Consider the following 25,264-nt stretch of genomic DNA (forward strand, 5'->3'; position numbering starts at 1 on the left):
GAAACAAATGGACTTGAGTGAATGTTGTTGCTTATGTTTTTTAGTACATATTTCATAAACGCTCTAAAATTACAAAGAAACAAGTGTATATACAATATAATGTTGCAATTGAAATCTGAAAGAGTGCAATCTGCCTTCATCTTTTTATCATATTTATTTTTTCTCTGTGGATGTTATTTTTTCTTTTCTGTCATTTAATTTTTTAGTGATATGATTTCATTGTAACCTCCATTTAAATTGTTTTACACTTTGTTTTAAGTATAGAGTTAAGTGGTTTTATATCATCAAGACTTCAAATATTTTTGCATCCAACAAGACCACAAGAGAAGCAAAGACGAAATATAATTACGAGGACTCACAATCTTTGTTGAATCAAATATTCAATGCAAAAATGATTTTTAAAAATGTACAGTAATAAGAGGTAAAGAAATCTTGGAGCAGGGCAAATCAAGAAAAAGCCCTTCCTGCCATGACCTCAAGTAAGTTTCGACAATATCAGGTGTTGCAATAGAGCCTGATCTTATGGTCCCAAATCTAGCTGTGCGTTCCAATACCCATATATGGGTATACTAAATAGTATGGCAGTATACTGCCATACTATTTAGTATGCCAGAAAAATATTTATAATGTCCCAATACGGCAAATGCAGTATACCAAAATCACCAGGATGTCCTCTGCATCGTGTAGCATTTCATGAGAGGAGACAGGCTCAAAGTTCAAAGTGCAATTTTATTGGATGTATTATTTCCCAATTGAATACATACTGCAAGCAATGGTTTGTACCTTGTTAGGGCAGCTGCTGTATGTACTGAAAGTAAGAATGTTAGTAAGTATGTGATTTTAAAGGCAGCTTCGGTTTCGTAACATCCCAACAGACGTGTTTTGCCTCGGGGGCCCCTAACAGGTTAATCAGGCTCTGAAGACTCTGGAGAAGTTTATCAGCTGTATGTTGTCAAATAGCCTGTTTAGTTTTCTTCAAACTTTGAATAAACGGTTGAATTATCTGTACGCTCAGGACAGATTATGACCAAGAGGACATCTGCTTTACCCAGCATGATTTACTATGTTAAAGACTAGATGTCAGATTCCAGAGCTTAGCTGCTACATAGATATGCAAATCAATTTTAAATGCAACCCTTAACAGTGCGGCACTTTATGAGTTTCTTTTTGCCTAGGGAACTCTAGAGGCCCTGATAGTTTGAGTCTGTACAGTCTCATTGTATTAACTAGTTTGTATTTAGTAGAAGATTCATTTGGATATATGCACCAATAAAGGGCTTAAATGAGATGTTCTGCTTTAACCCTTTCATGCATAGAGGTCACTACAGTGGACAGCTATTCAAATGTTGTTTTCTTGTATATGCATGGGTTTTGATGGCATAGTTGCACATCAGCCACTACAATAGCGCTCACTGTAATGAAATGAAATGTTCTGAAATGAATGCAGTAGATCAAATGACCACACTGCAATTCTGGGGTCAGGTATTCTGATTTAAAAAAAAGCCAGATTGCTGCTCACAGACTTTTACATCCACTGTTGTATTGACACTTTTATTTTAAGTAAAAATATTTGAATACCTTTTCCACCACTGTTAAAAAAAAATGGTCAAGGAAATGTTTTCCTGCTTCACTTTCCCAGATACTCTTCTCCCGACTGCTATTTGGCTCCGTAAAACGAGCGCTCCTACCCTCTCCGTCAAATCCCGTAGTTCATCGCGTGGTTTGGACACAGCTGACCGCTGCCTGCTAGAAGAAATAAACCTGGCTATGCTAGCAGGACGGAGAGTTAGCAGCGCAGAGAGCAGCAGCACAGTGAATGTAAAGTAACGAGGACCGCGGACAGCACACAGCGACTCTCTCCCCTCCAGCGATGCCGACGCGGAGTGTCGCAGCCGCAGCTAACGTCAGCGCCGTCCCGACCCACAGGGACTGACATCCATGGCACAACCAGGCGACGATAAATAAAAGGCGACATCAACAGGAACGGGTTAGCTTGGTTTCAATGTTATTGTTAATTCAAACCCACATATGGTCACAATGTCCTGGTCTGGAAACCTGGTTTGGGATGTAAATAAACGTTTAATTGGATACAACGAGCCTAACACCATCAGGACCAACTACTTGGGTAAGAACAAAAACAAGCCCCTCTGATGCTAGTTGTGAAAACATGTATTATTTTGTAATAACACCGGTCTGTGTCTGTGGTGCTGAATCACATCCACTGACAGCCATCGGTGGACTCAACACGACTGATCTCAACATCTACTTAATAACAGAGAAGTTGTCCCTTCTGCAAAGAGCCGCCCAGTGTAAACACAACAGAGACTGTACCTTTAGTTTGATCATGTAAAACAGGAGATGTGAGAGACCAGAGTTTAGACGGGGATTACATTTAATATGAATATTATATATATGAATATATATATATATATATATATATATATATATATATATATATATAATACCTAATAGTGATGCATTTTATGATGTAATAGCTACAGAAAGAAAAAAACACATTCATCTCCTCATTCAGATAATCCGATATTTCTGCGGCATAGATGCTATTTCCATGGATGATTTACCATCTACAGGCTACATCACCACCTCTATCTGTCTACATACCAGTCTGCCTGTGTTTATGTGTATCTATGTGAAATAACTCTAAAATATAGAACTAAAACGACAGTCAAAATAATGTAGTAAAAAAGCTGTGATCAGGCCTCTAAAGTCTTAAGATAAGATAAAATAAGATAATCCTTTATTAGTCCCGCAGCGGGGAAATTTGCAGGAGGGATTGTGCATTATAAAGTATATTTTGCAGCTAAGTGCTCCTATCCAAACTGAAAGTGATCGTCATAACCTTAAAAACAACATTCTGATGGTATGCCAATTCAAACAGACACAATAACTATAGAATCAAGTCAGGAAATATTCAGTAAATAGTGTAATAGTATAGAGAATATCAGGCCAGTATATCAATACATTGCCAGTCTAATTCTTTATTTTCAAAGAAAGTTATTACATGGAATAAAGGAAGACAGCTGCTTCAACTCTAAGCTTGACAAGAGTAATAGACAAAATAAAAATAGCACTGGCTTTTTCCCATTGCCATTTATTATAAATTATTTTAAAAACTTACCATCAACCTGCACCATGTTTTAAGCAGTCACTGAAGAAGATATAGCTGTGTTATTGTGGCACTTACAAATAAAAGCATTTTAGGTTGAAATATTAAGTCTAGAGTGTGTAAAGGGGTCTGTTCCATGTGGTTAAAATGAACTCGTATCATTTAGTTTTTTTATTCATGTTTCAAACTTAACCAGGGTTAAACTATAAAACTTTCTAGTGTTAGTTAACTTCCAGCAATCATCCTCATTAATGAGATTTGTCTGTGTTTTGCTGCTGTTTTTTTACGAGGAGTGATAAACATGATAAAACAACAGTGACCACGGAGTAAACAGAGGGCAGCGGTGCTGGCACACAGTGAAACAGGGAGGTTTATAAGTCTCGTCTGCAATGTGTCCTGTCAAACAGTCAGCACCTGAGAGTGGTTGACTGAAGATATATAAGCCTGTTGAGGTGGGGCAGGTGCCACAGCGCTTTAGTCAGCGCCGTATTTAGCTTGACTGAGATATGGTTGGAGCTGTTATTGTGTTATGGGTAGAGGATACTTGCAGTGATGTGTGGGTCAGAGCTCTTGGAGGATATTTTTAGCTTCAAAAGGGGGGATGGTGGCAACAAGTAGGGGTCTACATTGAAGACACTTCCGGGGAGGTTATGTATCGCAGGGCTTTCTGTGAACTGAAGAGAGATTTAAGTGTTAATAAAGGCATTTGAATCTGTTTAACATGCTGATGGGAGACTCCAAAAAACACAGAGTAACTCAATGAGCAAAAATAAGAATTCAAAACAAAGAATTTAAACATAGGTGTTAACATTGAAATAAAACAATGAATTCATTTACAGGCAGGTCACGATCCACTTTGGCATTAACATATTATCCTTATTTCCATGTATAACTGGAGCGGCTGTGGCACATGAGGTAGAGCGCTTGTCCCGTAACCACAAGGTTGGTGGTTCAAACCCCTCTACCGGCAATATGCCGAGGTGTCCTTGAGCAAGACACCTAACCCCCAAGTTGCTCCCCGGGCGCTTCATTGCAGCCCACTGCTCCTCCGGGATGGGTTAAATGCAGAGAAATAATTTCCCCATTGTGGGACTAATAAAGGCTTAATTATAATTATAAACAAAGGCTATTTGTTGGCACTTGGTGATACGATTGGTGCTAGTCCAAATTAATCTCTAAATATTTTTGTGATTAATACACACATTTTTTTAGTTCAAATGTCAAACTTCTCTGGTTCAAGCTTCTCCAACGCAATTAATTGCTACTTTTGCCTTTTTATATCATTGTCGTTATCAATGTTTTTAATTTCTGACTTTTTATAGACCAAACAAGCAATTGATTAATACTATTTTAAAGAAACCAATAGTAAAAGTTATTATTTGTTGCAGCGTGAGATACAATGTATCTATATAGAGCCAGTGCCTCAGTTCTTTTGTAACCAGAACACCAAAAGTCAGTAAATGGTAATTTTGTTGTTTTAAATTATATCTTCAAGCAGAAGATATCACACAACACATTATAGAATAACTAAGATATAAATAACAAATGAAGAACATCTTGTGTGAGCAGTCTGTCCATGACTGTAGGAGGAATACTTTCATTTTGTTAGTCTAACATGTTCATATATGGCATTATTATTATTATCATTATGAGTCCTTTTGATTGAGAGCTTCTGAAGAGCCTTTAGCTTCTCATTTACAGTAAACACTCAACACAAATTCAGGCTTGTTTGATTCCTGAAACACTAATAAAACCTGTCTGTGCAAGTCAAAGCTCTCGATCGTATACTCGCTGCTGGCTTTCGCAACTTCTTTCTTTAACAAAAGAGAAAACATCACTCCCACATTACATGAAGAAGGGTTGCTACATCCTCCTCAGACCTATATTATATTATATTATATTATATTATATTATATTATGTTATATTATATTATATGTGCCTGAGTCAGGTAAAGGCCTTTCTCATGTCTTTGTCTCTGTACAACCAAAACACTGATAAAGAGATCGATTTTGGTTAGATGATAATGAGAATAAATATGAAACAAGAAACGGAGGAGTTAACAATAAGTGCACCATCAGACGTCAAACACAATCACGACTTTAAACAAAGAGACAGCAAAATGTTTCTTTTTTCCAAAAATGTCAGTTATTTTTCTGTTTTCTGAGTTGTTTCATTCATAAGTGGTTTTCATTTTAGCAGCTAAGGGCACCTCCTCCATTTCCCATTGTGCATTGCATTGTGGGAGAATAGTGTCAACAGCGCACTTTGTCGGCTGACTGTTTTTAAGTACACTGAATTGTCTCTTTTACAATGTGAACCCAAAACAAAACAGAACCTGTTTACAGTCAGTGTGTAACATAGATGTGGGACATGGCTCATGACTTACAAGTGGTTGTGAAAAGTATCACAAAGTAACTTTATTACTGCTCTGGATGAATTATAACTCTTTAAAGCCAAGAATTATGGCTTAAATACCAGCAAATAACCTGAACAATTAATGAGTAATTGTTCCAGACATAAAAAGTATCTAAACACATAATAAGTGTTTTTCTTCACAGTGTAATTAATGCTCCTAACTCACAAATCCCCTGCAGATCTTGCCTTTATTGTGTGTATTTTATTGACTCCCAAGAACTGTCCTTCAGAAACCATGTTTTTATTTTTTTAAATAGCAGAAAGATGTATCATAAGAATGGGCTAATCAGACTACTTTTCCTGCCTTTTATAGTATAATTTTAAGGCACCATGAAAATTTCTCTTTTCTTTATTTTATCAGTTGGTGCAAGCCAGTGCAAAGAATGATTCATCCCCAGAAATAACACAGCACATGTTACCGAAAGACTGAATTCAAATGTTTAATGTGAAATTTAAACTGGTCTACAGAACTACTTTTGCGTGTAACTAGAGTGGAGTTGGATGCATGGATGATAGAGCTGTAATTCAGTGGGATGAGAAATAAATCCAGTTAACCTGTCATTATTTTAAAGTTGTTTTTTCTCTTGTTTTACAGGAAGAAGAGATTTTGTTCAGAGACTTAAACTTGAAGGGACACTCAACGTACATGATGGCTGTGTAAGTGCCCCAAATTTTCATCAATTTGCTCTTTATGTCCATTCATTTCATGTCATGATAAATAAAAACAAACACATTACGCCTTTCCCTCAGTCAGTTTGTGAGGCCTAAGTGTCCGACAGAGAGCAGATCTCTGACTTCAGGTGGTTAACACCGCTGAGAAACCTGAAGCTGACATAACTGTCACACGTCCTGTCACACTATCGGCCTCGACGTCAGTCCGTCCAAAACACCACAACAACTACAGCTACACTTTAATACCTGCCATGTCTTAACCACAACTGCTGCAGGAAAAAGGAATGTAGGAACATTTTTTATTGTATGTTATGAATATATTAGCTGTTTTTTTATGTATACGCAAGCTGAGATATGTTTATTTTTCTATGTAGTGTTAGAGGCAGAAAATTGGTCATCACTTTATACATTTAAATGGTTTATTGAATAAAAAAACGGCAAACATTGTCTTAGAAAGTACTGATTAGGCTGTTTATAACCTCTGAAATCTACCGATTTTTCTTTTCTGTGTCGCATATAATTAGAAACTGTATACTTTGGGTTCTAAAATTATGTGGTGGACATTTGACATTATTTTTGACAATTTATAGACTATTAGTAAAATATGATTTAAATGTTGATATGTATTCTCTTAGATATGTTGCCTATTTAGAGGAGTTGGCTGATGTAGCATCTTTTCTCCAGGAAGTCATAGATCATAGAGGCTACCCCACTGGAGAATTAACTATATGGTTTATGGTTCATCAGATCAACAGAGAAATAATTCAACTATTTTGATAAAAGTTTTTGCCATAGTTCAAGAAAAATAGTAAAAAGAAATGCTTATAAATTCTCTGGTTCCAGGTTCTCTGCTGTGAGGGTTTGCTGCTTTTCTCTGCTTTTGTTTTGGTCAGAAAAATGTAAATGTTTGAGTACATTGCCCTGGCTGGACTGTGGGAAATGTTTTCTGACATTTTATAGACTAAATAATCAGCAGATTTATCCAAAATGAAATTGTTATTTGCAGTTGTAACTGAAGGTGGTCACCGAACTTAGAATCTGTTCTTTGGTTAGCACTTCTTTTTTTTTGTACTAAATAAGCCAAACAAATAGACCCATCTCCAGACATCCCCCCTCCCCAAATTACATACAAATAAGTAACAGAAACTACATTTTTGGCCTTGTGAAGCTGCATCCTCTCAGTTTAATATAGGTGGCTATGCTCGCCTCAGCCATGTCAGCTGTTGGACAAGGTGGTTTCAGAGAGCCAGTTGTGAAATCCAACTTGTTGTTGGTCAAAGAGAGTTGCATTCCCAGTTGACCAATATAATAAATATAAGTTTATAAGAAACATAACAATATAATGTACATGTAGATTTAGCTATAAATCTATATATCTACCTGTCTGTTGTAGACTGACACTTTTTGGACTCTTATTGCACAAGATACTCAGATTTATGTTTTAAAAACAGGCACTATGATACTCTACATTAAGATCACCTCAACCCCGCTCACTCCCTGCCTTTTAATCTCTCATCACCTGAGAGATACAAGACGGATTCACCTCCACTCCACCTCACAGTCTGATAACTTTTTACTTCAGAGGATCAGAATGGATTGAAACTGGCTTTAAACGTGTTATAAGGTTGAGCCTCGGGTTCAGCTGCAGGATGTGCTTGATGGGCAGGAAGGAAGTGTAGTTTCACTGATTGCAGCAGGGTGAGTCTGGAAATGAAGAGCAACAGTGTGATGATGAATACACTGAAGCTGCAACAAGCAGGTGTTAATGAAATATTGATCAGCCGGTGACAGCAATCTGTCAGCTGGACGTTGTTGTGCTCTGCTTTAGATTCACGGATGGATTACTAACAAGTGAAATGTGTGGCTATGGTTTTATAGTGATATCAGTCAGTTGAATGTTAATAAACCTGTTGATGAGTTATTTGAATTGGACAAGATAAGTAAACCCTCAGTGGTTCCCAACCTTTTTTGCTTGTGAGCCCTTAAGACAAACCGATATCTACTAACAACCCCTCGTCACAAGGTGCATGACCATGTGTTGTTAGTAGATCAGTCTTTTATTCTTTCTTAAACCCTTTCATTTAATTCATTCCAGAGGTCTGAAGTGCTGAAACTATGCAATATTTCACAAAAAAGCACAGATTAGAAAAACGCATATAAAAACAACTAATTCAGTGTAGGAGCATTTTGTGTTTTCTTATATCCTCCACTGATAATCATCTCCTGACCACTTAGATTCATCTTTCAACCCTTCACGAGGGTCCAGACCCTCAGGTTTGGAACCTCTGGTTTAGTCTCTCTAAAATGTGACATTTTCCCAGAACCCAAAGTGACGTCTTCAAAATGCTTTTTTTTTTTCTCTGCTTACAATTAATTATAGAATGAAAGAAAACAGGCAAATAAGTCACATTTGAGAAGCTGGAATCAAGTAATGTTTAGTTCAGAATAATGAATCAACTAATCCTTTCGGCACTAATGTAATCTGCAAAGTTTACGTCCTATCTTTGCATAATCAGATGTATTAACTCTCTCCTCAGGTCAACACTATATCCTGGAACGACACCGGTGAATATCTCCTGTCGGGTTCAGACGACACCTTTTTGGTTATCTCCAACCCTTACAACAAAAAGGTAGGTTGTGATCAATAAAATGAGTAGACAGAAATCGTCACTGATTTTAATAATAGAAGAACAACAGAAGGCCATACATTTACTTTTGTCTATGAATTAAAAGCAGATAAAGTTTACTTTTTTTACAGCTGTTTATGATTTATCAACTCAATTGCAGGTTTTACACCAAAACATGAGAGCAGTTTAGTTCATTAGTTGTAAATAATATTTATTGTCAATTCAGGTTTTCCAGTAGATAAACAACATGATGCAACACAAGAAAACATATTACAGTAAACGGGTAACAAAGCAAACAGAACAAAACAAAACAAATCTGGGCACAAAAGGCAAATAAATTGTGGACGGACAAAAGGAGTGGCACAACATTTTAATAAAATACCATTTTGTTTTCATTTTGTTTATTTTCTATATACATTACAAATTTGATTATACTTAAATTTCCTTTGGTAATTATTGGTCTTTGCTTTTAGAGATTCAAAACAGGCAATATTCGTCATTGATCTTAAGTTGAAAACGATGAGAATATGAGGGGATGTTTTTGCACTTTTCCACCAATGAAACACAACCTCCTCCCTGAATTTCTTTTGGGGAAAACAAACATATTGCAGTTCTTTTTTTAAGTTGAGCACCCCAATTTATTCAGTGCAGGTAGTGTGTGTTTAGGTGAAGGTGGGACCTGGAAAGACTTTGAAATCTCAGTTACCTTCGTCAGCTACTTCCCATTCTGCTATCATTTATTTCCATTTATCTTCCTCAGGTCAAGAAGTCCATACGTTCAGGTCATCGGGCGAATATCTTCAGCGCCAAGTTCATGCCGCACACGAACGATCAGGAGATCATCTCCTGCTCCGGAGACGGCATCATCTACTACACCAACACAGAGAAGAGTCCTGAGCACAACAGACAGTGTCAGTTCACCTGCCATTATGGAACAGCTTATGAGGTACTGAGGAGGAGCAGCGCTGGTCAAACATTTCACAGAGCACATGCGTCTTTCCTCTTCATGGTTTCTGTCTCCTAACCTCTGCCTCTCTTTTTGTTTTGTCAGATTATGACGGTACCAAATGACCCCTACACGTTTCTGTCGTGTGGGGAAGACGGCACAGTGCGGTGGTTTGACCTCCGCACGAAGACGAGCTGCACGAAAGAAGACTGCAAAGATGTACGGTGACAGCTGTGATGTTTTTCTCCTTTCAGTGGGTGATGGCCGTGATTTGGTCATTAGTGGGGATCATTTTTCATCGTGGAGAAAATGTCATGTTATCGGTGATACTATCCTGTTTTTTTCAGATTTAGTTCTTTTAAAATTTGTGATACATCATAGTGTGTATCTATATAGATATATAGATATATACATATCTATATAGATATACTGTATATAAACTCTATACATTCTGGCTTAATATGCATTACACATTATGTTGTATTATGGTGCTACTACAAAACAGTTTTCTTGGCTTCAGGCCAGGTTGCATCAGTGTGTGTGTGAGTGAAGCTGTGCGTGAAGCTGTGCCCTCTAGATTGTGTTGCATCTTCTCGTATTCCCAGCTCAAGATCAGTGCCTGTGACCTTAACCTGTCTCTGTTACCTCTCCCTTTTAATTACCCTACAGCGTGTTAATGTTACAAGTGGACATCCACAACTGGAAAATATCAAATCCAATGGAATGGAGTTTTTTTCAAGATCAAACTATTGAATGTCCTCACATCTATATTACTGTAAATACAGATTTGTAAAGTGCCACCTCTGTTGCTACTGACTTTAGAGAAGGGCTCATTGACTCTAAAAAAAGAGAAGAAATTCTAACGTAATGTCTATTCTTTGACTTCAGGACATTCTGATAAACTGTCGAAGGGCAGCGACCTCTATCTCCATTTCTCCTCTGGTGCCGTACTACCTGGCTGTTGGCTGCTCTGACAGCTCAGTGAGGATCTACGACAGACGCATGCTGGGCACCAGAGCTACAGGTAACATGTTCTACAGGCTGACATCACTCACTCAGCTTCAGAGGTGTGGACTCGAGTCACATGACTTGGACTCGATACAAGCTTTGACAAAATCAAAAAAAGCCTCTTACTCGACTTGGACTTTAACATAAATTACATGTTACTTTACTTTGACTTGAGCCATTTGACTTGAAAAGACTTGATACCTTTCCCCAAACACAAACATAAAAAAAGTATGAAACTTGTTTTAACAAATAAATACAAATTTTAAAAATGTAGTCATGATTTTTGTAAAATGAATGTAATATTACTCTGTCGTTAAAATGGCATTACATTTTTGAAGAGCACATTTTGACTTGTTTAGAATCAAAACTCAACGTTTATGACTTGGCACTTAACTTGGGAAATGTCAGTCTTGTCTAGTGACTTAATCTCAAAGAGTTGAGACTTATTTTGTGACTTGCAAAACAATGACTTGGTCCCACCTCTGCTAAACTTCCCCTTTCTTTATATGTATGTAGATATAATAGATTCACATTGACCTTTAGTTTCACTGTATGTTTGAAGGCATCGTGGATGTTTTTGAAAGATCAAAATTAGCCTAATATAGCAATAGAATATAATTTATCTTAATATTTTCTTCACTTCTGTTGGCATAGTGTTTTGTTCTTAGTGTTATTAATAGGTCAAGCTGACCGATTGAGGTAATGAAGCATGTGTAAGGGGGGTTCCTCTCTTGGTTTTTAGTTTCATCCTGCTGGGCTGTGTCTGCTAGATATTTACATAAATCTTTCTGAAAATGCTCCTGACAACTCGAATACATTAGAAACATTATTTATAAAGCATCCTTCATACACAAAATGTTGTAGAGTGGAAACTAAAGAAAGTAAAGAACAGAAAATGTAAACATTATTTAAGGCCTGCCAAGTTTATTTGTATGGAAAATATAACTATCGTGTCATTTTAAATTGCTTTACATAGCACATAAAAATATATTAAAGACACACAGAAATATAAGAATACATTTTCTAAGTTCTTCACTTGTGTCGCTGAGTAAAATGTTCAGTTATCAAGTAATATATGCAATTGGTTTATGTGTTTTTATGTAATTGGGGATCTTAAAATGTATCCTACTAAATATTTATTTCAAACAGCACTTGGCTAAAACTTCTAAAAAATAAACGTAAGATAAAAAAAGAAGCAAAAATGAAATAAAAGAGACATCATTGAAGAATCTTAGCCAGCAGATAGTCAGGGACTCTCTTTGTCATCCACAGGTAACTACATGGGCCGGGGGACGACGGGGATGTGCGTGAGGTTTGTTCCCGCTCACCTGTCCAACAAGTCATGTCGCGTGACCTCTCTCTGCTACAGCGAGGACGGTCGGGAGGTGCTGGTCAGCTACTCCTCCGATTACATCTACCTATTCGACCCCAAAGACGACCAGGCCCGAGAGCTGAAGGGCCCGTCAGAGGAGAGGAGGGAGGAGGTGAGCGCCCAGTGTTGACTCGAGTCATGCGGCTCCCATAAGATCACATGAGTCCCGATAGGAACTGTGTGTTTTTAGTTACGCTTGTGGCATGGCTCAGGTGATGGTTATCTCTGTCTGTTGATCCACCGCTTTGATCCAGACTGAAATGAATCCTGCTGAATTTGGTGATCCTCTCACTTTTCCCATAGTTGTCCTATTCTCTTGTGAGGTTCACATTTGTGGTTTATTATTGGATGGATTGACACAAAATTTTGGTTCATTCATGTTCATCTCAGGATGAACTGTAACAATTTGGTGATCGTCTGACTCTCTCTCCACCTTTCCATCATCAGATTGACCAATACTTTCACTTATGACCAATTACCTACAAAACTAATGACATTCGCATTACCTCAGCTGTACTTTGTGTTTAGTGCTAATTAACAAATTCCAGCATGCTAACACACTAGCTCAAAGACTGATCATTTTAGCTCTAATTTAAATATATAGTAATAATCTGATGAAGAGAAATGCAAGAAGCAGAACATGCTTTTCAACAGCTCCTATCCTAAAAGATTTCACATATACTACATATGATTAACCATTGTGTGCTATTTGTATGTGTACTATAGAAAATATAAGTATGTGTGGCCAAGCAGAGTCTTCCATGTAGGCATTTATAGGGATGTTTCTTGTAAACAAACACAACAAGAGACCTTGTTGTGGCTGATTGCTTAAGAGCACTGCAGTTCTAAATCTGCACTGGCTGATGCAGTGCAGAGAGGGGAGCAGATTGCCCCTGAAGACCAGAGGAGGGGGGGGGACGACGACGACATTGTTATAAAGAAAGAAAAGGCACAATGGATTATTGATTAAAACCAAATATAAGACTTGTGTTCTTAAATGTGTCTGGGTCGTCAGATCTGTTGATGAGGAATTTAGTTTGAAAGTGTTTACGTCCAGAGGCGGTCTTCACGTGTGTCTGAATGTGCTGGATCATGGTGCCAGTGTTTCAGAGCCTCGTGGTGAGTTCAGCTGTGTCGAGATGCAACCACCACACACATTCCTTTCCAAATACAGCGACCGACGCAGGCAGTGTTCATCTATCCTCCAAAATAGTTCAGGCTGAGGTGGAAGGGACAGCCAAGCAAAGGCTCATTACCCCCCCTCTTTCTCTCCCTCTCTCTCTTGTTCTCTCTCTATCTTTTTCCTCCACCTGTAACCTCATTCCTTCAGGGCCTTTTGCTCTCTGATTTATTCTATTATCTCTCTCAGCCTCTGCCGCTTTTCACCACCTCCAGCCCACAATCAGACCTGATGACATTTCCGGAGTAAAGCCGTTGATAGTCCCTGCACTAAGACCCCCTTTTTCTATTTCTGGCTCTCAGCCTGTTGCCCTGTAAAGAGAGCCAGGGGACTGGAAAGTGGAGGCAACCTCAGTCGTGCAGCCAGAAGGGAGGGGGCCCTCTAAAGAGGACACTGACAGAGACGAGCAGTGTTTTGCTTTGGCAGCGGAGCTATTTTTGACCATGCTTTGACTGACAAACTGCTAATCTTTCCGTGTGTGTGTGTGTGTTTCCACAGCTGAGGCAGCCTCCAGTGAAGCGCCTCCGTCTGCGAGGTGACTGGTCTGACACTGGACCCCGAGCTCGTCCTGAGAGCGAGAGGGAGAGGGACGGTAAGATCAGATTAGTCAGTACAGCAACTGACATGTGGGTGTTCCTGCTCGTTAAGTTTAAAGCAGAAGTCTCTCATTACAGATCTGGCCTCTGAGACAGTTTACCAACCCCCCACCCACACGTTAAAAAATGTTTTAAATACATTGTTTTTTACATTTTGATTTATTCCTAAATCCTTTTTCATAAGAAGTAAAGTCACAATTACATGGTCTTGCAAGGCTGCATAATCAGAGCATGAAAAATGCATATGCATATGAATATGCATGCAGATACAAGTGATACGTCAACCTAAAAGTAGTTTGCTTCGACATAGAAGACCTTGTCTGTGATTCCACTTCAATGTCAGTGTCACAATAACAACATAGCACACACAACTTTTATTCCATTCTACTTGCTTTAGTCATCACTTGTTGAACTTGTCCAAATTGCAGAGTCTTTTTTGACCAAAAATCAATATTTGGTCAAATTTACTTCCCCATTTCTACTGAATGGCGCCACATGAGAAACTTTAACTATGTCGTCAGGAGTCATGAAAGACATTGCAAAATTGTCTTTGTCATGTTTGTTTTAATACGGCCGGTGTAAACCTGTGAACATTTTTCAAACACTCTCTTGTAGGTGAGCAAAGCCCCAACGTGTCTCTGATGCAGAGGATGTCGGACATGTTGTCTCGCTGGTTTGAGGAGGCCAGCGAAGCTCAGAGCAGCAGAGGAACTCGGCCGCAGACACGACCCAGAGGTGAGACATTGACTTTGCTCCCTATCTGAAAAACTGACTCAACACTCAGCAAATCAGACACACTAAAAGTCCTCAAATTACCGGTGTGTGTTTGTGTGTTGTTGGTAAGTTTAGTGCATTGTGTAAGTAGACTAAATTGTGTGTTATGTGGCTCATGCTATATCATTTTCCCTCTACAAATAAGCATTAATCAAATGTACCGTGAAAATGTAAACGTACAATTTGCCATTCTGACTAAAACCTTTGGCAAAATAAATTTGAGGGGTGCATGTACAGCTATGTAAAAAAACAGTTTTGGGCTATTAGCATATTGTTTAACATTTCTTATACGTGTTTACTATGTTGCAAGCTGGTGCTAGTTGTTAGCTAACAATAAAGGGACAACAGTTGAAAATTAGCCTTCTGGCTAACACTGGCACACTTGCAGTGATGTTAATCATTGTGCATTTCCCCTGAAAATAAATAAATAAAGTCAAGCACCACTTGTTTTACTATGATCCATTTACCTTATCTATTTATATTTTTAAGCACCACAAATACTGAAACTGTACATCAATTATTTGATATTTTGTACATTTTTTTAATGCAAGAAAATCTGTTCATCCTGACATTGTTGATATCTTTTTATTTTCTTGTTTCAGTGACAGCTGTCCGTCCAGAAGGGGCGTCGAGTACTCCAGCTGCCCCTGCAGGCGGCTCTAGTCAGGAGCCCAGCGTCCCAGAGAGGCCCGGGGGGTCGAACGCCCCGGAGGTACCGGCCAGTCCTGCCGCCTCCGCCGTGGCCATGCCTAAATCGACTTCCTCTTCCTCCTCAGGGTCATCATCAACAGTTACAGCACTTCCTCCTTCCAGCTCCTCATCAGTGGAGAGCTCAGCTCCTTCCTCCTCCTCCACCCTCACCTCCTCACCTGACTCGGAGCAGAGGAGTCAGGCAGAAACGGCCGCGACCTCCACGCCTACGACCTCCACCTCCACGCCTACGCCCACACCCACCTCAGAACCTGCTCTCTCAGGTAAGAAAACAATGCACACAACTGACACAAAACCAGCTATTCACATTTTAGTCTTCAGTACAGAGAAGTGTGTGTGTGTGTGTGTGTGTGTGTGTGTGTGTGTGTGTGTGTGTGTGTGTGTGTGTGTGTGTGTGTGTGTGTGTGTGTGTGTGTGTGTGTGTGTGTGTGTGTGTGTGTGTGTGTGTGTGTGTGTGTGTGTGTGTGTGTGTGTATATCTGCGTGTGTTTGTCGGAGCCACTCCACTCAAGCAGCAGCCTCATGTCACTCTCTTTTCCTTCAGCATCCTGTTGTCCTCCTTTGTTTGTTTCCTGCCTCTCTTCTCACGATCCTCTCCTCACATCCTCCCCCCTCTGTCTGCTAATCGTGCATTCACTCTGCCTCTCTTCCTCTGCCTCTTTGTCAGAGTACGGTCCACATCGGCTGCCCATAAGTTTAGTGTGTAGGCGTTTGCAGAGGTTACTCCGGCTGGCCGACCCACCAGGACTGGGTCCGCGAGCGACCCGTTCTTCTTCTTCTTCCTCCCCTGCAGCCACTGAGAGACAGTCACAAAGAGCTGCAACCACTGCTGCTGCTGCTGAGACTCAACCCCTTACAGGTTACCCTCCCCTCCGAGCTCCCCACCTCCCCCTCCATGCGGGCTGTTCGCCTGGGCCCCCTCCCCCTGCCATCTTTCCCTCTATGTAGGAAAAGGCGGACATGTCTTGTGTGTAGAGACAGTTAGGCTCCAGAAAGACCCGGCCTTGATGAAACTGACCACTAATCTCGCAGTGATCCTCTTTCCATTCCCCAATGATGCACCTTGTACTTATTAACCTCTGTAGCGTCACTGTGTCGCCTCTCCACTGTTTGCTCAGCCCCTCACTCACTAATGCTCTCACTTCATTGCTCCACTTGTTGCTTGAGTTTTCACCCGAGTGGCGCCGGCCGGTATGAAGCTCTGCTTTGGCTCATGTGGTTGTTCACCCATGTTTCTATTGATACCTGCTGATCAGCTGTCTGGACTGTTGGACTTGTTTCACTTTGGTTTGATCTCACTCAGACATGGAATAACATTGCTGGCTTCTCCTACTGTGCCTTAAAGTGATGGCTTTTTGTCATTCAGACGTAGATGTCCGTTAAGGGACCATTCCTTTGGGCTTAATTCAGAAAAGAGACCCAACATTCTGATGGTGCACAAATAGTTTGAAGTTGAAAAGAAATGATGTGAAGGGAGGAGAGTATTCTCAGTTCTCTCACAGGCTGCTTCAGTGATGATTATTTTCAACTTAACTTTATTTTTACTTTTGAGTTATTAATGACCATGTGAGCTGGCCGATGCTTCTCAAAGTGAATGCACATTTTCTCTATTTCATTGTTTATCAGAGAGCAGAGTCAGCTGCCTATTTTCCAAGGCCTGTCAGTGCATGTAATGCTATTACTCTCACATGTTGTGTGTAATGCATGTTTTGCTGGATATGTTCATCCATGCAGTTCAAGGATTAATGTGGATGTTCTCCCCACACTGCACGGGAGGAATCCTTTTAAAAGATTGATTTGACATGAGAAAGGATCTTTTTCTGATAGATGGAGCAGAAGAAAAAAGAGATGGGCTGGTTTTCTCTTTTAGGGTCTCTATACAAACCAGGGACACTATTTATCTTGAAAAGCCATGAAAAAGTGCATTTTGTCATGTCACCTTTTCAGAACAGATTTTTCTGATTTTAAGATAATTATTAAGTAATTAACTTGTTACAGTTGCTCTTAATGCGAACAAGAGTTTCATTTTAATCTCTGAGTGATATTTAACCTTCTGCTTCTGCAGCCTTTATGTGAATGAGACAATAATCAACTCAGAGACTCAGACATGTTAACAGGTTTGTCCCGGTAGGTTTTAGGTCGTAGCTTTACGTTAAAGGGACTCAGTGGTTTGTTCAAATATGAGAATGACACTTAAAATTGCTATCGCATTTATGTAACAAGCTGCATGCCTGAAAGTGGCTTTATCGAACATCCAAGACCAACAAGTCATTCATTAAATAAAGGGCCATTGCTTGTATTGTTTATGTTTAAACCAGGCTGCACTGATGATATAAGATATAATTAAGGCTTTGTTATCACCAATATCACATAATTCAAAAATATGTTGGAGACATTTGGATTATTTTTAGGTTTCAAAAGCAAACAGAATGTAATTATTAAGTCTGTATTTATCATCGTGGTGTCTTACGGTGAGCTTGGTGGATCTCAGAACATCGCAGGAATGAATAATCTACTAGCAGTGCGTGTAGTAAGCATGAATGAACCTGTCACGTTCAGACGTAATAATATCTGATACTCACTCTGCACATGCAGTGAATGTGAAATGATGAGATGAAGCTTCTTTTCCACTTTGGCTGATTTTACAGCTTCTCCTGCTTGGCCTTGGAATCGATTTTTAACACGACTTTGAAGTTTTTAACCCTCGTGCGCCTTTAACTCTTAGCCTTCAGGTTTGACATCCGTGTCCGATGTTTAGTCGGTCTCATTTGTGTTCCAGATTCCCCCTCGTCTGTGGTAAACAAACAGCTGGGATCCATGACTCTTGATGAACAGCAGGGTGCGTCCTCCCCCCCGCCCCCCACCCTGCCTCTTGCTTTTCTTCTTCACCCTCCCTCATCAACACAAACACTTGCTCTCAACCCTCTGCACTGTCTGTCCTGCATTGTTTCCATGCTTCTTATTTCTCTCCATCCATTACTTTACTTTCCCGTTATTCCCATTATCTGTCCAGACACATATGTATGTGCCTGTGGATAGACAGTTTGTCTATCTGACCAGAGATACTGTATTCTAATAATAATCAAAATCATCACCTAAGTAATGAAATCATAATAATCTCCTAAATTTTTTAATGTCATAGACATTCAATAAGAGATACTGTGACAATATATTATACATATATTATCTGAGTATTGAGTTATTGATAAATAACAATTCAGTACTTTTACATCTATGTAATTATTTGTTTGTACATTTTGTTTGACAATGTTTAAGTCAAACCTTATGTTACCTTACACATGCAAGAATGATCCCAGTCTCTTCCACACAGTGAGGCAAACAGCTTATTGATTTACCACTGGTATCGGATCAATACTCTGTATTGGCTGATACCCATAGCCCAGGTATCAGAATACCTGCACAGTATCAGTTTGTGTCTTGTTGCTGTTGCTGGTGATAGTTCACCTTTGTCTGCTGTTTTAATGTCAGCTGCATGTTTGTGTTGTTTATCAATGGGAAGTGATCATGCACCAGACGGTTGCATGTTGCTAATGTGCTTTTAAACAACCGATTACATTTTGTGAACACCAGAAAAAATACTTAGTCAAAGCTTTTTCTTTCAGAATTATTGGCAGAACAGATTTATAATCAATCCTTCTTGCCTGCTTTTCCTGTGTTTTCTTTTCAGGAGCAGCAGAAGCTGCAGGATCACCTCCTGATCAACCTGTTTCTGTACCAGTAAGCACCAGCACACCCACCACCTCCACCACCATGGTCGGCACCAGTCGACCCAGTGCAGCAGAGCCAGTCCTCAGCCTTCACTACAGTTCAGAGGGAACCACAACCAGCACCATCAAGCTGGACTTCACTGATGAGTGGTGAGTGACCGTCTGAGTACAAGGAGAAAAAAGGCCTACTGAAATCATTGTGAACATTTTTGTTCTCCCTTTGAATACGTTTATTGTGTTGATTTTGTTTTGTTGGAATTATTTTTTTTGAGCACCAATTGTTTACTTTGTTTATATAATAACTCTTTACTCCCAAAGCATGTGATAGTGGACTCTCTACAGGCTGCTTTATAATAGATGATCAATTATGAAAAAAAGTACATTGATGCAGTCCCTCATCCAAATTGAATATAAATAGAAAGCAGGCATCATAGTCAGAAGAGAAGGCAACCTCTGGTTCTGAAAAGTGAAGCCCCAAAGCAGAAGAGCCTTAGACTTGCATTCTCTATACTGACCAGCAGGGGGCAACTCCTGTGGTTGCAATAAGAAGTCTGATTGTATCTAGGTCTATGAGAAAATGACCCTGAATCTCACTTGATTAATTACCTCAGTAAAACATGAGCTTATGATCTCAGTCGCTACTTTCAAGTCTGTTTCAAGAGTCTTCAATCCACCATGATGTTCATTTAATAAATGATGGTCTCATTAAGAGTAAAATAGGCAAAAAAGCAGGGTATACTCAGAAATTCTCCGTCTTTATGTGCAGTGACTTCCATGAAATACTAATAACATGGAAAATAACTTTGGAGATGTTGCATGTGTTGTTTATTCTGCCATATGATTTATGATTTTTTTCCCCATGTAAATCAAACCTAAAATCATGGTGAAAATGTATTCTAGAAAATGTATTTCATGATTTTCATGTCAAAATATTGTGGATCCACATTATTGCATAGCTTGGTAGCTTGTCTTCATTTTATTTCATTACGACAATGAGGTTTCTATATGTAAGCTTTCAGTGTATATAGTTTTTTGTTCCTTTACACTTTGCAAAGCAGAAAAATGTTCCCCCTCTCTGAATTTTTGTGCACAAACGTTGTGGAAACAGTTGCATCATCAACATGGTACAACTAATTCCTCATTGACAAATAATTAAAAAGCCTCAGCCGCTTGAATGACTCTCAGTCACTGTTTCTTATCTTCCTCTACAGGAGCAGTAGCACATCCAGCTCTATGGGCAGTGGAGGTCCCAAAGCATCTGAGGCTGCAGCTGTGCAGAGCAGAGAGACTCGGTCGACGGAGAGTTCAGTGTCAGAGCAACGTGAGTCCTTCAGTTCATGAAACCTGCTCTGACACAATTTAAAATCAAATTTAAAAATAAACTTAATACCAGGCTGAAAAGTTGTGTTTTCAACGATTCAAGCAAGTTTCACCTTTAACTTCCTCCTGCACTGATGGTTCTGGTCCGAACGTATGCTTTGATCCAACTTTATTGACTGATTTTACTGTATACATTACTACCAAAGGATGTTAGGTTAATCAATCCATCAAACAGACCTTTTCCAAAGGGGAACTGAAATATAATATTCTAAATAAAGTAAGACTTAAGATCTTAAGTTAGACTTAAGATCTTAAAAATATTTTTTTCCAAACTATATCTTTAAGTTACTCTTAAACTTTAGTATCCAAAGAAAGAAATTCATTGGTGCAAACAATGCACAGAAGCAGTACAAAAATACAGCACTTGATACATACATTTAAAAAACAAACAAAAAACATGCACTCTGTCACACCTTAATCAGTAAAAATATTACAAGTATACAAACACTTATACTTCAAAGTCCTACATGTAATGATATGTATTTCCCCTCAGCTCCGTCTCTGTCCTCGGGGCAGCTGAGCGTCCCGGCCGCCTCCACAGAGCCGCGTGTAGCGCCTCCTGCTCCGGCGCCCTCGGCAGCTCGTCGGCTCAGGCCCCAGTGGCGGGCTCCTCTCAGGGGGACACGGTGGCGTCTTCACCGGTCGAAAGGAGTCAGCCGGAAGGCACCGAGGACACGTCAGGAGGCTGCAGGAGAGCAGAGCCCAGAGCGGAGGAGGAAGAGGAGGGCCAGAGTCAGCCTGCACGGGCCCACCAGGACTCTGACGACAGCGACGACGATCCCATTCTCATCCCATCAACGAGGTTCAGAGGTCAAGGACAGAGGTACGTTAGACCGCTCTTGTTTCTATTCACTCACTACAAGCAAGAAAACATCCTCATTTATTTCAATGCAGGTTAATATATCTTTGTTCTTGTTTAATATCACTTTAAAGGGTGGGTATTCTGATTTTCTGTGATGCCTTGCCATTGACTGTTTTACTACAACTATAGATTAAATTCCAGAGGATCTGCAGTAGGAGATAGGATGATCAGGTAAAGTGTTTGCACTGAAAGCATCTAACCTGCCAGGTGTGTGACATGCAGCAGAGCATTTAAACTCAACAGCATAACATGATGAAGAAAAGCAGGTTTTTGTCTTGGTTTGGTCATTTCACTCACAAAAGACTAATAAACTCACGGCTAACTGTAGCGTTAGAGTGATGTGCATGTGAGTACTGACTCCACAGGTGGTGTGAGTAGCAGCACAACAGCAGCATTTTGAAGATTGTGTACAGAAGACAGATGAATGATCTTAGAGAGTGTGCATGATGGAAAAGAGCCGGACAAATTGATTTTTGATTTTCATTTCATCCAAAGGCGGAGGACTGTTTTTTTTTTTTCCAACTAGTATACTTCCTGAACCGGTGTGGATTTAACTTAATGACACTCCTGTTTTTAAAGTTTTTAAACACTTTGCACAACAACAATATTAGGGGCTTGATTCAGTGATGATTTGATTTGTCTTGAAAGTGGCTGCTTTCTAGCTTGGGGTTTTGTTTTTTGGTTGAATTGATTTGATCAGCACAAACTTCACTCAAGATTCAAAGCATGGGCTTCATAAGCATCAGGGACAGCATGGGTTTGTGTGTCTTTTTTCTTCTTCTTTTGCATGCTTTATATCACATATATTGTTTTTTCTTGTGTTTTTCAGACGCTCAGCTGCCGCTCGTATCCAGGAGCTGTTTCGCAGGAGGAAAGAACGAAGGGAGATGGAGGAGAGCGAGACACAGAATATCAGGAGACCCTCAGTCAAGATGGTCTACAAAGGCCACCGCAACTCCAGGACAATGGTACACTTGCATCATATTACTTTAGAGGCCTCTTGAAGGAGTGATTTGACATTTTTGGGAAATACTTGCTTTCTTTCTGAGTCGAATGAGAAAATTGATACCACTCATGTCTCTGTATTAAGCATGAAGCTGGGACTGGCAGTTAGCTTAGCTTAGCACAAAGACAGGAAACGGGGAAACTGCTAGCCTCAGTCTATCCAAAGTGCAAAAATACGCCTACCAGCTCCTTTAGAGTTCACTAATTAACATGTTGTTTCTTGACAAATGACAGTCTGACAGTCAACTTCCTGGTATCCTGTCATCATTGTAAGGTTTTGTACTAAAACCAGAGCTCATGGACTCAATCTGACAACATGTCTGATGATGCATAAACTGCTGTTGGTCAAGAAATAGTTCGACCACATAGCTACAAAACCACAAATTGATATTTTTAAATGAATGTTTGTGTGATGATTGAACAATAGCGAGGTGTGCTTTGGACAGCCAGGCTAACAGTTTTTTTCCTTTATGCTCTCTGGTCTCCAGCTTTTCACCAAACTTTCAGAGTCCCATAATGTTGAGCTATTCCTTTAACAGTGTAATATTCAAGATGTTTATTTATTTTGTCCAGATAAAGGAATCCTGCTTTTGGGGGAACAACTTTGTAATGAGCGGCTCAGACTGCGGCCACATCTTCATCTGGGACAGACACACTGCAGAGCACCTCATGCTGCTCGAGGCCGACAACCACGTGGTGAACTGCCTGCAGCCCCACCCTTACGACCCCAGTGAGTCCCACCTTCATCCACCACCTCAGATGATCTGATGATGTCACTGAGTATGGTGATGTTCATTTTCTGCTCTGTTTCAGTTCTGGCTTCTTCAGGGATAGACTACGATATCAAGATTTGGTCGCCACTGGAACAGTCGCCATCTTTCAACAGAGTCCTCGCCAATGAGGTATGACTGCTAGGAGATCAGTGAAATTAGTGGACTGATTGATTGATTGATTGATTGATTGAAGTGTGCTGCACAATATGCTCCCAGGCTCATTAAAGATAATATTAGGTTCCACTAATTCACTATGAGAACATTTCAAATAACTTACATACTCGATTTGTCCGTTTAGTTAAGGATACGGTGTACTTTTCTATTGATTTCCCCCCAATAAGCACACATAAACATATTATCCTCACTCACACACGGTGGATTTAGTCACAGTTGGAAAGAGCCAAGCTAGCTGTTCATCCCGTTTCAAGTCTTCATGCTAGCTCCTGCTGGCTTCATATATACTGAATCTTCTCATCGAAGTGTCACAAAGAAAATAAAGAAGGCTTCCTTCCAAGAATGTCAAACTTTTACTTTGTATATTTTATTTTCAAACAGCAGACGTCTTAACTCATTGTACAATGAAAATAATGTTATTCATGGTTGTGTCAGAACAGTTTTCCTTTATTCCCGTTATTTGTCAGTTTCAACTTCCTCCACACTCTCTTTATCTTTCTTTGTCATGGTTTCTTTCAAGGTAATAACTCGGAACGAGCTGATGCTAGAGGAAACTAGGAACACAATCACGGTCCCGGCTTCTTTCATGCTCAGAATGTTGGCTTCCCTTAATCACATCAGATCAGGTACACAGTTGGTTTGAACATTTGTGCCTATGAAAGTGGGGGTGGTACAGACACTGTGTACTTACATTTCCTCAGGAAACCTTCTTGCCTCTTTTTAATATCTACTTTCGCCTTCTTGCAGATCGACTAGAAGGTGATCGCTCCGAAGGTTCGGGACAGGAAAATGAGGATGAGCAGTAGCCTGCTGGGATTTTATTTTAAAGAAAACACAATTTCTTCTTGCTGTATAGCACTTGAAAAAAAAATTGAGATTTGTACAAGTATAGTGTAGAATACTTCCTTTTGAAAATTAGTGTAATTTCTAGCCCCCTGTGTTTTTTTAAGATGACTTTCTTACTGATGTTTCTGTATGAGGATAAAGTACATCTGTGTGAATGCAAAAGGCAACGACGTCAGTATATATATTAAGTGTGAGAATAATGGCGGCTGGTGTGCAAGGATGTTAAGTGCAATATTATTTTGTTAGGAGAAAGTGAGCTTTGATCAGTGTTAACGTGTGACATTTTGAATTTGTAGCACAAAGCTAAGAAAATGTTGATGTGCTGCTCCGGCAGTTACGCATGTAAACAAGGACTTTAAGTAAAAACATACTTGGAGATTGCTTTAATTTTATTGTTGAAGAAAACAAGAGAAACAAAGCTGTGGTTCTTCTACCCAAAAGGGACATGTCAATAAAGTAAATAATCTTTTACAGAATTTTGAATTAAAAAATAAAGCTATGGCATCTCAAAGATGTCTGAAAGATATAAGCTCAAGACGACTTAGCAACAAGCTAAAGAATTAAAAATCATTCCAGAAATGATTAACAATCATTTTTTTAAGCTAGACAGCAGAGACCATCCATTTGTACTGCAGAAACTACTGTTAGCTCACACTTCCTCATTAGCTGCACCTGTGTAGTAGCTAATTTGTAGCTAATGATTTTATGTGGAATCCGACCCAGTGGCACCGATAGCTTAGCATTAAGAATAACTATACAGAAATGGCCAATATCCGCACTGATGGGCTTGTTTACTTAAGGTCAAATAGAGATTCATGAGTTTTATAACCATGAATAAGTTCCTTACAGTGACTTTAGCTCATTTCTCTCTAACTTAACCGTCTTTCTTTTAAATCTTGTAGTCTTCAGACCCCACTGGCACTGGCTAAAGTGACATCACGTGAAGACATTTAGTGCTGCTACTGCAAACAGCTTTACACAACTCCATTCATATATTTGGTAGTACTGCTGTTAACTTTCATTTTTAAAGTAGATGGTTAGTTGGGATCCTCCGTAACATCATTTGTA

The 25,264-nt window shown here is 39.5% G+C and overlaps 1 protein-coding gene across 1 annotated transcript; it reads left to right on the forward strand.

Moving 5' to 3' along the window:
* The first annotated feature begins 1,720 nt into the window (after positions 1-1,720).
* dcaf6 (ddb1 and cul4 associated factor 6) lies at positions 1,721-24,663 on the forward strand. Its single transcript, XM_054614979.1, is given in 22 exon segments — positions 1,721-2,125; positions 6,139-6,200; positions 8,753-8,845; positions 9,603-9,788; positions 9,894-10,007; positions 10,677-10,812; positions 12,069-12,280; positions 13,847-13,940; positions 14,560-14,679; positions 15,321-15,692; positions 16,096-16,287; positions 18,208-18,267; positions 19,117-19,306; positions 20,368-20,477; positions 21,030-21,080; positions 21,083-21,359; positions 21,528-21,569; positions 22,228-22,366; positions 22,977-23,133; positions 23,217-23,305; positions 23,871-23,976; positions 24,098-24,663. Coding segments are annotated over 22 exon segments (2,958 nt in total). The 5' UTR covers positions 1,721-2,028; the 3' UTR covers positions 24,157-24,663.
* Positions 24,664-25,264: the final 601 nt, after the last annotated feature.

Source organism: Anoplopoma fimbria, chromosome 16, assembly GCF_027596085.1.
Source record: "Anoplopoma fimbria isolate UVic2021 breed Golden Eagle Sablefish chromosome 16, Afim_UVic_2022, whole genome shotgun sequence".
Classification (NCBI taxonomy): Eukaryota; Metazoa; Chordata; class Actinopteri; order Perciformes; family Anoplopomatidae; genus Anoplopoma; species Anoplopoma fimbria.